Here is a 14,110-nt window from a genome sequence, read left to right on the forward strand (position 1 = left end):
AATCCATGATAAATGAGGGTACTTTTGTCTACTATAATCCGGTACACATTGTTAAAACGTACCAACTGAAAAACAGGCGTACGCGTGTTAACAAACCCCTATATATATATATATATTATTGGTTTTTAATTTTATTGTTTTTTAAGCATCTTTTTTGTTTCACTCAGTTTTTATAATTTTCATAAAATTTATATTTTTGAATCTCTTCAAAATTTATGCTACCATCTATAATTACTTTTATTAAAAATTTTATTTAATAATTTAATTTATATTTTACTTAATTAACTTAATTCAATATTTTATTGATATTTAGATTTGTTTAGTAATTTAAAAAAAATAATTAAGTTTTTTCCTTTTAATATAAATCTTTTACTTCTTTTCAAATTCTTATAATATATATATACATATAACTGGTTTGATTGCAGTCCATACAAAGTATATTTTTAAAGGAGTAATCTAAAATGAATAAATATTATAGTGAACAAAATAAAAAATACACAACAAGGAAAAAGCTAAAATACTTACAAAGAAAAAAGTGAGATAAAATTTTTAAAAAACAAAACCAAAATAGGACTATATTTTAATGATAAAAACTTACTAAAATGAAAAAAAAAACAAAGGCATATAACAACTACTCAATCTACAAGTTTTCCATTTAATTGCTTTCTTTGATATTTCCGCTATTTATCTTTCAAGTTTAATTTACATTTATGGAACTTTTGCATCATTTAATTCTTTATTACTTCATTGGCAATATTATATTTTTAATTCCTGTAATCGAATTTCTTCTGAGATCTGAAAATTCTGACACTTTGTAAAACCTTACAATTTTAGTTTACAAATCCTGTACCATTTTGAAATAAGTACCCATCAGGAAAATAAGTTTAACACCAAGTAAAGCTGGGTAATATGGAAATAGATAAATGTAGCAAATGAGTCTGTACAAAAATGCTGTTAAAATAGCACAGGAAATGATATTAGAGTTGTAGAGGTATGTCCTCTATATTTACATTCGGAAATCCAAAACACAAACTATATTGTTTGAAAAACAAGCAGCAACTTTATCACCATCTTTGCTCCAATTAACTTCAAATATCCCACCTTTTCCAGTGTATGTTTTTACAATCTTGCCTTCCTTCACGGACCATATATGCACGAATCTATCCATGGAGCCACTGGCCAGATACTCCCCATTAGGACTGAATGCAACGGAATATACAGGATCCCTGAGTGTTACAGGAGAAAACAGTGTATTAATTAAAATGCTAAAAATGTAATATGCAGGAAACTTGATGATTTATATTTTTCAAGAAACAGAAGAACACCTATTTCTCAATTTTTTTAGTGCATTTGTTTGTCACTGTTGAAATCCAGTTATTCTGTTACTGTTCACTTCAGTTATTGTCTAAATATATTTGTAGACCTCTTTGTTATGAGATCCAGTTCATCATTTTGCTCTCTGACTCAATATCAGTATTAGAAGATTTTTTTATAGTTGCTTCTGCTTCAACTCATTTTTTTCTTCCCCCACGGCATAATCTTGGGTTGATTCTTGTCTCTACCAATCAGGTGAGAACTACAACTCTACCAATTAGGTGAGAACAACAACTCTACCCACAAAGTCATGTGGAGGGTACTTATTGCCCAAAATAAGCTCAGTCTTTGAATGGATTCATTTCTCCACCAGCTAAGTGATGTTCAGTATGTGGCATGAAAAGGAACCAATAACATAGTTGCTTCTTGGGTTCTGAAATTTGTCTCCATAAGATCACATCAAGCGAAATCCGGAAAGACCTATAAGAATGTTTTTCATCTGTCAATATTCTCTCAAACTCTTTGGGAGGAACTTGGTGAGTATTGATCCATCCACAAGTGTAATTGTGAAAGTGTTAAAACACTCCTTTATGCTTCCATTAGAAATGGGTACATATCTTGTTAATGGATCCAATTCCATGTATTTGTCATGATCCTCTACAGCTCCAGACAATCATTGTGGAAATTGGAACTACAGCAGCTGCTCCAGATCCAAGTTACACAAGTTACAAATACTCAGGTATGTTTCACAATCCATCAATAACTCTCTCTACACCTGACTCAAAAGAACATCAACAATAATTACAGCCGCAGCTACAGATCCATGTTACATAAGCTTTGGTTCCCACAACAGAATCGTCTACTTCATACCTTAGTACATTTTTTCAACAAAAACATCATTTTAATTTAGTCCTAGTTCTTTGATTATAGATTCAGACGTGGATTGTGTCAGTTGCCCAATGACCAAGAAATCAACCACAAGATACTGCATTTATCTGAGAAGCATGGATCACTAGAAAAGTAACCCATGGTGTTTCATTTTTCAGGCAAAGCTGAGTACCAAACTTGATGCGTTTTACAAGTAACTTATAACCAAAGAAGCAACTTACATCGTTCAAGTTAGTTATTGATACAAGGTAGTGTGTTTCTTTGAGAGGCATGGATCTCTTGGAAATTGGAAAAAGTAAATCATGGTGTTTCACTCTTCAGCAAAAGTCGAGTACTGAGCCTGGTGTGTTACCAGTATGTTATAACCAAAGAAGTTACTTAGGTTGTTTGAGTTAGTTAATGATAGGGTCATGGATTTCTATGATATCCACAATCAGAGCTCAAAACACAGATATTAACTGCCATTTCATCTGAGAACATGTTTACGATAGATTTCCTATAGTTCACACCAAATCCCAACACCAATAACCAGATATCCTCATAAAAGCTCTGGTAAGAAACTTGTTCAGGCCACTTATGTCCAATGTAGGATTGCTTGAAATCTTCTTTCACACTCCAACCATGTTAGGGGAGTATAAAAACATTTATCACAGTTTGTGACAGTCAGATTCCGATTATTCTGTTATCTTTTCAGTTAATTATGGTTCTTGATTACCTGCCAAAACGTTTGAATTTATAGATCTCTTGGTTTCTCTCTAAAGCTTAAAATTTCCTATTTGTTAGCAACTGCCTATTAATCATCTCCAATTCTTCAGTTTTGTGTCATTACTGATTAATACTATATGATATATGAGCCTGGATAAAAAATGTATCCATCCATTCTTACAAATGTATATGCACGAGTGTTTGTGTGTGTATTATGCTTGTAAGCATGTTTATAGTTTCTTCACCTGTGACCACTTAAGCTGTAGAGTACACTCCCTAGTTCCACGTCCCATAGCTTTATCGTTGAGTCAAATGAGGCACTGTTTGAGAGAACAATAAGCAAAAGTATTAGGGGAATACCGATAGGTACCAAGATTTATTTAAAACTGTAAAGACTTCCAAGACAGTTCTTGGATGTTCACCCAGAAAAACCAGACAAGCTTATTTAACAATGAAACAAGCACAGTAATCCAAACTGTTACACTAGTGCTATCAATACCCCTCCATGAAATTCAGGGACACAGCTCAAGGACAAGTAACATTTATTATGTGCATTAAGGACTTAAAGATAAAAGAAAAGTATTGATTTTTTTAGATTTTTAAAATGCTTTTACTTTTCATTTAATAGTATATATTTTTAATATTTAACCTCCACTCTCAGGACACAAGTTAACAAAACCGTTGTTTCAAAACAAAAACTTTTTCGCGAAGATACAGTTTAATATCTTACTACATTGCTGATTTCACATGATATTGAAAGCATATTTACCTTGCTAGCACTAACTGCTGATTGGGATTGTTGGTACCAGGGCCTGTAGGGCTCCATCGAATTGTATAGATCCCCTAAAGGATCATTTCTTTATTAGAAAGAGAATAAAGGGAATCAGAAAGAAAAAAAAACACAGACAAACATCTCTCCAAACCTTGACATGTTCCTTCAAATCATGCAAAAAGTTATCCTGCTTTAAACTCCATATCTGCAACATAGTTTCATGAAAGAGTCAATTGGACAATGACAAATAATTTGTGACAGTTATGTTTATCCTTCCACTAGCAGTTTTCTATCCATGCTTTTTGTCCAAAATTGCAAAACAGAGACATATTTCATACAGATGCTTGTTATATACTTTTGTCAAGAACTAAATTTAATAAATATTTTTTCTCAGTTCCACTCCCACTTTTTTTTTTCTTCACGACCCTTATCTGCACTTCACCGATTATATTATAGCATTATAATAATTCTTTTAAAATAAAATGTATATCTGCACTTCACTGATGTATCTCTGTTTTATATAACAACCAAGTAAACCTAAGGGACAGTTTTCTGTTGATTACTTTTGCAGTGTGATCATCGGAGCATGAAGCCAGTAAAGAACCTGTTGGATCCCATTTAATGGCATTAACTTCATCCTGAAACAATAGCATTACAGAATGTTTGAGGAAAGATTAAAAACCATATTTGAATATGCTCATAGCTTAATACAATGAACATTTTATTCTATTTTTTGATGGGCAATTACCCTGTCCTTTCAATTTAAAAGTTAGTAGTTTAACAAAATAAATCTATCAGAGGACTGGTTGACAAGGACGAGATACCTGATGCCCTGAGAAAGTTTTGACTGGTCTATTCTCCCCAATTTTGCAAACATGTATCATTTTATCAGTGGAGCATGTAGCAAACGTAACATTGTTTCGCCAATCAACATCAAGAGTTGGACCTGATACAATTTGCTAATAACTAAGACTACAAGGAAAGTCATACAGAAAATCAAAAGTTTTATTCACCAGAAATATGCAAAAAACAAACTTACCAGTGTGAAATTCGAATAGTTGTTTCCATTCCCCAGTCTTTATATTCCACACAATAGCAGTCTTATCCACACTTCCACTAAGAAGATAATCCCCCTTCTTGTTCCACTTCAAGGAAAATATTGGACCTTTGTGCTTGTTTAGTGTACTATTCAACTCCCCTAGTGAACCTCAAAAAGGAAGAGGTCAGTTAACAGCAAAGGATACAAGACCCAGGGTCACAAATAATGCACATAAGAAATGCATATTCATTAAATAAAATATCTAATAGCTCACCATCTCTACTCCATATTCTTGCTTGGCCATCATAGGAACCAGTTGCCAATAGTGTTCCGTCTCCCTTTGTAATAAACACCATAGCAAAACATATTAGCTGGGGAACAAAATTGAAACACAAGTGGAAGAGGACATTCATAGTATTCTTGATTGGCCATGTTAGGAACCGGTTGACAATAGTGTTCCATCCCCCTTTGTAATAAAAAGCATATCAAAAGATATAAGCTGAGGAATGAAACTGAAAACAAGTGGAAGACAAAACTCATAGTGTTCGACTATGGCGGAGTGGAAGACCCAAAAAGGGTAAAATTAATTGTACAAAGATTTTCACAGTAAGTATGCAACCACAGTAATGCTACAAAGACTTACATTCCAATCGAGTGTAGTCACATCCTTGCTTTTTTCATTGGTGCTTTCTTTAAAGTGCTGCAGCACGACAACATTTACTGGTTCATTTTGCACACCAGAGTCACAAGGTCCATCAGCAATTTTCCAAATTCGAGCTGTTGAATCTCCAGATCTGGAATAGTTAATCAAACAAAATTGACATATTGGCTAATTTTAACATAAATTTGATACAAGGAACCAAAAGGGTAGCTGTTCATACTGTTTGCTAAGTGTTCATCCTGCATAGTTACCATCAGAAACTGAGCTACTTCAACATTAAGGTGATTTTAATAAATAAAATATTTACTTCACAATTAATTTATGATAGAAAAAGCCTGTATTGTTGCTGTAGGCAAATAATACTGTCATACTCTATGTTTTATAAGTAGGTTTTAAGTTATAGTATTATTGAACGTATAAATAATTCAACCCTGGATCAAAGTATTAAAATTTGAGGATTTGAGAATTTCAATCAATTTGAAGTACAAGTCTACGGTCAAAACTTAAAAACCAAGAGAATGCTTGTCATAACAAGCATACTGCCCTATTGTATATTGATACATAACAAGTTCCTTTGACTTAAATACATTAAGAAACTAAATTTTAAATTCTTCATAGCTAGACAGTATTACTATGTGTCCTATATTACGATGGTTGTCATAAGGAACTTATAAAACAGTATTTCAAATTTGGAAATAACCAGCAATTCATGAATAGGAAAATAGAGGAAAGGCAATAAAAGGAACAGAAAGAAGAAGAGCTATTGTCTTCAAAATAGAATTACAGGGAGAATATACTTTTGAGAACTAAATGTGTTTTCTTTACAAAGTGGCTTGTACTCACCCAGACGCAAGAAGTGGAGCTGATGGATTCCAAGCACAGGCAAATACCTGCCAGAAATGAAATAACTTTCAATAAGCCTCACAATGGGAGGAAAACCTACACGGAAAATAAGAAAACAGATAAGCACAAACCTCCGACGAATGGCCTTTCAAAATTTTTACATCACGACATGGAGTATCATTAGGCGACGACATGGGGCTCTGTGAAATCTCCATTGGCTCAGGCCCTGTGCATAACAGCTTTACTTTTCCCTTATATGACATGCTATATTCATAAAGATGGATAGCCAATGGGGAAAAAACTAAATAGAACATTATACATTAATATTTACCTCCATACGCTCTATTGTTTAGATTTTCAACAGTAGTCTTATCTTCGTGTTTCTCTGTATGGTTTTGATCGGTATGTTGTGTTTCTTTATATTCATCCTTTGGTTGCTCCTTTTCTTTTTCTAACCTTATTTTTTCCAGTCTCTGCTCGTTTTCCTTTTCTTTCCTCTCCTTCTCTCTTTCCTGAACATGTTCCCTCCTTGCGTTGTCGTGAGTCGACCCATTCACTATTTTATTCGATTCGGATTTATGTTGACTTAGATTTTCCTTTTTGGCTTTTACTATATTGTGTAGCTCATTGGGCTCCTTTGTGATAAGATCCAGAGGTTGTAGAAACGAAAAATCCTCATCCATGTCAGCATCACTCTGGAGACCTAACACAGACACCAATCAGCTTAAGGTCCTCGAGCAATGAATTCATTATGTGCATGTTAGTACTAATGACTTGATTATTCGATAACATATTACGAAGATGACCAACAAAAATTAAAAATGCTTACACCACTCAGGTTAGCTTCCAGCTCAAGATATTGAATGCCTTTCTGTATGAATGTAACAAGAGCACCCGGTGGAACCACATTATCATCATTTTTGCATCTATCAATCCCCGCTTCATACCCGAATGCAAATGCAGAATGAGTAAAACCTGAAACAAAGCAGCCATTAGGAAATATATGAGAAGAAATTCAACAGGGGGGGGACACGTTATCTTCAGTATATTTTCCTCTTTTAGCAAAAATCATATTACAGGAAAAATTATATGATATGTAACTATGAAATCAAGGCCATTACGGATATGACAAGATACTAAAATAATAATTACCCTAATATCGCAAAGATGACCGAATCTACTAACTTTCTAGAAACCACGGTTTCGAGTAATAAATTATACCAAATGAGAACTTAAAAACTTCTTATTTAAACTAGTTGACAAAGGTAATGATAAAACCTTTGGGTTTACAAAAGTGAAGCAAAGAGAATGGAAGCTAAAATGGAAGAGTTCCTCCTAACTAAGTACCGTGATAGATATTGATATTTAAGAGTTTGTAATGTGCAAGAAAAAAAGCGAAAAAAAAAAGATTAGGAAAAGGACGAGCCTGATTCGTGAAGGTAACGGAAGACTAAGTAGTTCAATTCAGTGGATGTGATTGAGATCATTGTGATTGTTGATCAGTTTGTTTAAGGGAATAGCTAGAGAGGCTCGAGTGTTAACTGCAGAGAAAATGCTGGAAGAAGAGGTGTTCAAGTGAGGTGGTGGTGGTGGGTTGGCGTTTGGGCGGATACCGGGTCGCAATCACATTTGGGCTTTTCCATTTCTTACCATTAAAGTTTGGGCTTCTTTTTCTGGTATCCCATAGTTTTCCTTTTCTATATATATATATATATATATATATATATATATATATATTTTAATAGTGGTATTTTACATAATTTTATAATATCTATTATATTGCTCAAGATAATAATTATTTTAGAAGGCATAATTCAAAATGCGTTCAATAATTTTTTTGAATTACATGTCCTAAAATTCCCTTTACCGTGACTTTAATATATATCTAATTTAGTTTATTTTAAGAAACAATAACTTGTATATTACATTCAAAACTTTAAAAAAAAAAATTACTCATCTAGTTTCTTAGTTGTGCAAACGTTACTTTTTATTTCTATACTTAAAAATGATTTATTTTTACTTTTGTATATTTCAAAACTACGAATAGGAAATGTTTTTCTCCGGTTGATTAATTTGCGATGTTTTTTTTTTTGCTTGGTGAATTAATAGAAATCCTTTCTTGAAAACCAAAGGTTTCGAACTACTTCTTTCCTTACTAGTCTGTCAGACAGGTCTTGCCTCCAATCCAATTCCACCGTTTCCCTCTCCTCTCCTCTCCTCTCCTCTCAAAATGTCCGAACCGGAAAACGCACCCGAACCCCAATCGGAGCAAGACTCCGTCTCGCCGTCGAAGCTGCCTACCCAAGACCAACCCGCCGCCGCCGCCGCCAAGCTCGGCCCCGCTAGCGTCACCTTCACCATTTGGCCTCCCACTCAGCGCACGCGCGATGCCGTCATCAACCGCCTGATCGAAACCCTGTCCTCCCCATCCGTCCTCTCCAAGCGCTACGGGACAATGCCTCCCGAGGAGGCCTCTGCTGCCGCGCACCAGATCGAGAACGAGGCCTTCGCCGTCGCTGGCGGCTCCTCCACCTCTGATAGCGACGGGATCGAGATCCTCCAGGTTTACTCGAAGGAGATCAGCAAACGGATGCTCGACACCGTCAAGTCCAAAGCCACCACCGGCTCTACCGCCGTCGATAACGGTGTTGCTGAGAATCCTACCTCCGAAGTTGCTCCTACCCCTGCCGCAGAGAGCGATCCTGCCGCTGCTGCCGAGTCCGAAACCTGACCATTCGGGATTATAGTATATTATCTCAGGGTTCCCTTGCTGGGGTTTTATATTTTAGTGTTATATATTCTGATGATGTTCTATCTGTAAAACTAAGTTTATTTGTCGTGCAACCAATTTTCATCATATATATTCCCTTGAACATCTTAGGTTTTTCTTTGTTTCCTCCAAAGATTACTGTGTGTGTCTCTGTTTTCGGTGCATATTTATTGTTTGTTGCAAACTCACGTCTTACATTGTTTTGGTACGCGTGCAAGTCGTGAAACTGTTTATGGATGGTTAAACTTGGTTACTTAACTGTTGCAGTATTTTCCTCTCTTGTGCATATATGGTGTTTTGTCTCTTAGCTTGCTTATTGTTGTATTTATACTAGTACTGATTTGGAATTAGATATACAACGAGAGAATGTAGTTAAGAGTTGATATCTATGACTTTTGAGTAATGAGTAATCAATACTGATATTTTATTTATAAAAGGATAAATTTCTTAAAAGTTAGACTTACCATTGAATCGAGTTCTATATCTTTGTGTGACAGGTTACATCAAAGCATGTGTGAAGTAGACCTGGGTTTAAAGTGAAATGTGGTATTATTTGAAAGGGACAATGGGTTGCGTGGGTTTGGAGATGGGAGGAGTCAACTTAGATCGAAATCTGAAAAGACTTAAGGATATTTCTATCTAGTTCCAGAAGGGAAGGACGTACCCTTCAGCCCTTCTATAGGAATAATTAAGTTTAACTCATAATTGGTAAGGCTTCACTAGTTAGTTGAAACACACTTAAAAACCCCTATTTTAGGACCCCAAAATTTGGAATGTTCTAGAGCTGATTAGACGTATGACTAAATTGAATTGCTTTTTTTGAATTTAAAGAATGATAACGGTATATTATGCAAGAGAATGTAGTTCATAGGTCTGCATATCATTCATATATATAGATTCTTATTTTCATAAGAAATACCTACTGTCAATGTCTCTACTAATTTTCTTAAGGGAACTTGACTAGTCACCTTTAGAGGAGTCTCCCCTTCAATCTTGAGACATTGTTTAAAGAGATTGCATTTAATATAACTCGGACCAACGTAGCTTAATAGAGATTATTTCATAGGTTAGTATTACTTTAGTGCAGATCCCAAAACACTAAATGCATTTAATCATGAACATGCTAGCATTTCCTAAATGCATAATCTATGATCATTTCCAACAATTTATTGAACACTAAAACCACAATCTTGAGATTAAACTTTCCTACAGGTAGAATAATGACTCTTCAATGACTTCTTGTATAATAAATATTTCTCACTGTGCATCAACACGCAGTTATATTTATGTTATCTTTTTCAGGTGCTGTGACCATACGGTCTTGTTGATTTCTGATTTCATGGTCTTATTCGTCAAATTTTGGATTGAGTCTGCTATTACTGCTTACCTGGATCCAATTTAAATTACCATTAGTTTCTCTAACAAATGTTCCTTTGTTATTAGTTGGAGCATCAATTTTCTAGTCTTTTTTCCGCTAAGTCTATGTATCTTGTTGTGACCTATGCATGCTTAGCTATATTGAAGTTGTGACCCATGTATCTTGTGGTGATTTGAGCAGCTTAAAGTTTTTATATATGCTTTGATGACTGTTTATTTCTTGTATATTGAAGTTGTCTATACCTTGTGAGATTGCAATTATGATTAATGATGTTGATGAAGAACCTATTTAGCTAACATATTTCCATTTGTGCTCAATGATCAGAACAATTTGCTGGGACATGGTACTATTCTGTGTATTCAGATTAAACACTTTACCTTGGTTAATAAGTCATTGGGAGCTTTTTATGTTATCATGCACCAGTAGCTTAGGGTGGTTCTGAACTAGAGAAGGCATCTCGTATTTTGATAATCTTTTATGGAGTTGTAGAGAGTGTACCGTCTGTATTATATTGTGTGCTTGATGACTGTGTATTTGTTGTATATTGGAGTTGTCTATATCATATGACGTTGCAATTATGATTCATGAATTTGATGATGAACCGATTGAGCTAATATATTTCTGTGTGCTCAATGATCAGAGCAATTTCCTGGGACAACATACATAGGTTCTGTTCTGTGATCATAACACTTTACCTTGGTTAATATTTCATCAGGAGTTTTGTATGTTATCATGGACCTGTAGCTTAGGGTGGTCTGAACTAGAGAAGCATTTCATATTTAATAATCTCTCAGAGTTGTTGAGAGAGCCTATTATCTGTATTATTTATGATGTGTGCTGGTTATGAACACATTTTTAATAACTGCCTGCTCTTCCTAGTCATTGCATTCTGAACTTATACTTCCGTAGAAATATAAACATACCATTTGGAGTTAAGGTGTGACGGAAGAACATAAAAATGAAGAAAAAAGTAGTTAAATAATTATGCAGTATAAGAGTCCAGATTCAAAACCAAAATGAAATCATTTTTGATTGAAAAAGGATATAACTGTGATGAATATCCCAAACTGAGCTATTTTCTTATTATACTAGGTGTATTTTACTATTTTATGGAGAAAATGATCGCTCTTAGAATAGTAGAATGTATATAATCATTTAGTATAAGAGCGATCATGTATCCTTATTGCTTCATTATTGTTTTTACCACAAGAAAGGATGACAATTACATACTCCTAAGTCTTTGATTGAGAGGGCTTCATATCATAATGTTTCGTTATTATTTTTCTAATATGAAATATAGTTTTCGAGTTGTCGTAAGGAGCAGCTCGCTGGTTAGCATGCGTTTTACTCTGCTCTGTGTTTATTCTTAGAACATATCATGGCATAGATATCCTTGTTTGATGTCTTATGTAACACGACTGTGTATAATGGAGGTTTGGGATCGTTATGAGCATAAAGAGAAAAAATACAGCATTTGGGGGCATGATGTTTTATTATATTGGCTTCTCTTGTTAAAAAAAAATCATTATATATTCTTTAGATGAACAGGGATTTGTAGTGGAGGAATGGTGTAATAGTGGTCACCAGAATACACACAAGAGAAATACTCTGTAATTGTATCAATGTACTGGAAATTTCTTTATTACAAGAAGGACAACTACTAGAGTATAGCAGTAATTACAAAGTAAATGATGAACAAGGAAGAAAACATAATGAACCCAAAGAGAGGAAGGTTCAGCCCAAAAAGTTTTTTCTCCCCTTCTCTCTCCACTCAGCATGACCTATATGCCAATTGTCTCACCACACATAATTCTTTAGACATAGTTATTTTGGACCGGGATAATGATACTTAGACAATATTTTTTTAACAATATTTGAACATCATTTACGTGTCATTATGTGATCAGTCAAAAATTATTCCACAATCAATAATAATAATCATAAAAACCACGATGGACCAATTACAGAATGACATGTAGATGATGTTCAAATATTGTTAAAAAAATATTGTCTAAGTATCATTGTTTTTTTGGACCGTGGACTCTTTCTTATGATTTCATCATTTGTATCGGCTGTCACGTGGTTACTACTAGTTGTTCCCATATTCCCCTTATTTGTCTTTTCTCACATTGGTTTCATTAGATTTCCTCCCCTATTAAGAACAACAAGGTTGAATTCCAGAAAAGAAGATTCTATTGCAGTGTGATCATCCCAAGTAGCTTGAGTGTTATGTAATCCCTTCCATTGGACTAAGTGTTGTTGAACATGCTTCATGCCCTAGATAATCCCCCGAGACTGAAGAATAACAGCTGGTTGAAGTACTGGTTGTGCATCCCCGAAAGATATGAGTAAGAGAATATAAGATTGAGAATGATTCTCTTACAAGGCTTAAGCTGTCAAACGTGAACTGGATGAATTCCAGCAGTCTCAGGTAACCACAGCTTGTAAACAACCTTGCCAATCCTTTCAATAATTGGGAAAGGACCAAAGTACTTCAAACTTAGTTTCTGGTTTTTTCCTTAAAGCAACAGAGTGTTGTCTAAAAAGGTTGCAATTTGACCAACACGTTATCTCCAACCTTAAACTCCACATCCATCCATTTTTTATCTGCATTTTTTTTTTCATTATTTGTTGAGTTCGATAAAGATTATGCTTAAGATGGGAGAGAACAATGTCTCTCTACAACAACTGCTCTTGAACTGAAATCAGATCTGCTGGGTCAAGCACCTATTTCACTAGTTGCGGGGATCTCTTCCACATTCTGCCTAGAAAGGAGTCTTGTCCGTGTTGTGGTGATAGGAAGTGTTATTCCAAAATTCAGTTCAAGTCAAGAATTTGACTCACTATTTAGGATTTTGAAACGTGCATCTTACTTAAATACATTTCCGAACACTTGTTCACAGCCTCGGATTGACTATAGGATTACGGGCGATTAGCCGTTGACATACTAAGTGTGGCACCACTCGACCTGAACAAATGTTGCCAAAATTGGCTGAGACTATGGATTTTGGGAATCCATGTAGTTTAATCACCGTCGACACAAAATTCCCTACCACTTGTTTACTGGTGTAATCTGTTTTCAAAGCAGAGAAATGGTCGTACTTAGACAGTCTATCTACTACTACCAAGATCATTGTAAAGCCATGAAATGGCGGAAGTCCAGTAATTAAATCCATAGCTAAGTCTTCCCAAATCAGATGAGGAATTGGAAGTGGTTGTAATAACCCTAAGGAAGAGTATTAGAAGTCTTTGCTTGCTGACAAATCAAGCAATTTTGAACAAATTCTTTGATAGCAGTATTCATCCCTTCCCAATAAAATTGAGAAGAAATTCTAGCCAAAGTTCTGGAATAACCCAAATGACAAGATGTGCTAGAACTTTGAACTCATGTAATACTTGTTGGACTAAGGAATGATCACTGGAATAACTAATCTTCCCTTCCAAAATAGAAGACATTGCTTAACTGAATAATGAGGATTGGAAGGTTGGTTTTGCGAGCAAGCATCTAAATTTTTTTTCAACTTGAAATCTGGAAGTAATGCTTCTTTCAATAAGGAAATGAAGTGCAGTTGAGGCTGGGATAGCGCCACATAAATGGATATAGAAAGGGAATCAACAACATTGTCTTTTCCATGTTTGTATTCTATCGTGGAATCATACCCCAAAACGTTTCTTCTCCCCTTCTCTCTCCAATCAGAGTGACCTATATGCTAATTGTCTCACCACACATAATTCTTTAG

At 34.8% G+C, this 14,110-nt stretch overlaps 2 protein-coding genes across 4 annotated transcripts; one reads left to right on the forward strand and one right to left on the reverse strand.

Annotated features, from left to right (window-relative positions):
* Window positions 1-895: 895 nt before the first annotated feature.
* Window positions 896-7,849, reverse strand: LOC106759812 (WD40 repeat-containing protein HOS15). Of its 3 annotated transcripts, none has more exons than XM_022780959.1 (14): window positions 7,649-7,849; window positions 7,052-7,197; window positions 6,554-6,917; window positions 6,354-6,448; window positions 6,223-6,269; window positions 5,362-5,512; window positions 4,993-5,056; window positions 4,719-4,886; window positions 4,504-4,625; window positions 4,243-4,317; window positions 3,831-3,884; window positions 3,677-3,750; window positions 3,153-3,227; window positions 896-1,226 (listed from the first exon to the last, which is right to left on the reverse strand). In XM_022780959.1, exons 1-14 carry the CDS (start codon window positions 7,707-7,709, stop codon window positions 1,007-1,009), a joined length of 1,716 nt encoding a protein of 571 aa, XP_022636680.1. In that variant the 5' UTR covers window positions 7,710-7,849; the 3' UTR covers window positions 896-1,006. The 3 variants fall into 3 exon arrangements, with proteins under 3 accessions (XP_022636680.1, XP_014498644.1, XP_022636681.1); XM_014643158.2 differs by having other exon boundaries at window positions 4,719-4,877; window positions 7,649-7,848; XM_022780960.1 differs by lacking the exon at window positions 7,649-7,849 and having other exon boundaries at window positions 6,554-6,925; window positions 7,052-7,167.
* Window positions 7,850-8,326: 477 nt separating this feature from the next.
* On the forward strand, window positions 8,327-9,250 carry LOC106761153 (MFP1 attachment factor 1). Its single transcript, XM_014644668.2, has one exon. It carries the CDS (start codon window positions 8,453-8,455, stop codon window positions 8,951-8,953), a length of 501 nt encoding a protein of 166 aa, XP_014500154.1. The 5' UTR covers window positions 8,327-8,452; the 3' UTR covers window positions 8,954-9,250.
* The last annotated feature ends 4,860 nt before the right edge of the window (window positions 9,251-14,110 follow it).

The sequence above is a fragment of the Vigna radiata genome, chromosome 5 (assembly GCF_000741045.1).
Source record: "Vigna radiata var. radiata cultivar VC1973A chromosome 5, Vradiata_ver6, whole genome shotgun sequence".
Classification (NCBI taxonomy): Eukaryota; Viridiplantae; Streptophyta; class Magnoliopsida; order Fabales; family Fabaceae; genus Vigna; species Vigna radiata.

Excerpts from the sequence above, each read along its gene's own strand:
- LOC106759812 (XM_022780959.1), bottom strand. The coding sequence starts at position 7,709 with ATGATCTCAATCACATCCACTGAATTGAACTACTTAGTCTTCCGTTAC. Across the intron at positions 7,198-7,648 it reads CCGTTACCTTCACGAATCAG|GTTTTACTCATTCTGCATTT; the intron begins GCTCGTCCTTTT and ends GCTTTGTTTCAG. Across the intron at positions 1,227-3,152 it reads TACAGCTTAAGTGGTCACAG|GGATCCTGTATATTCCGTTG; the intron begins GTGAAGAAACTA and ends TGTAACACTCAG.
- LOC106761153 (XM_014644668.2), top strand. The coding sequence starts at position 8,453 with ATGTCCGAACCGGAAAACGCACCCGAACCCCAATCGGAGCAAGACTCC.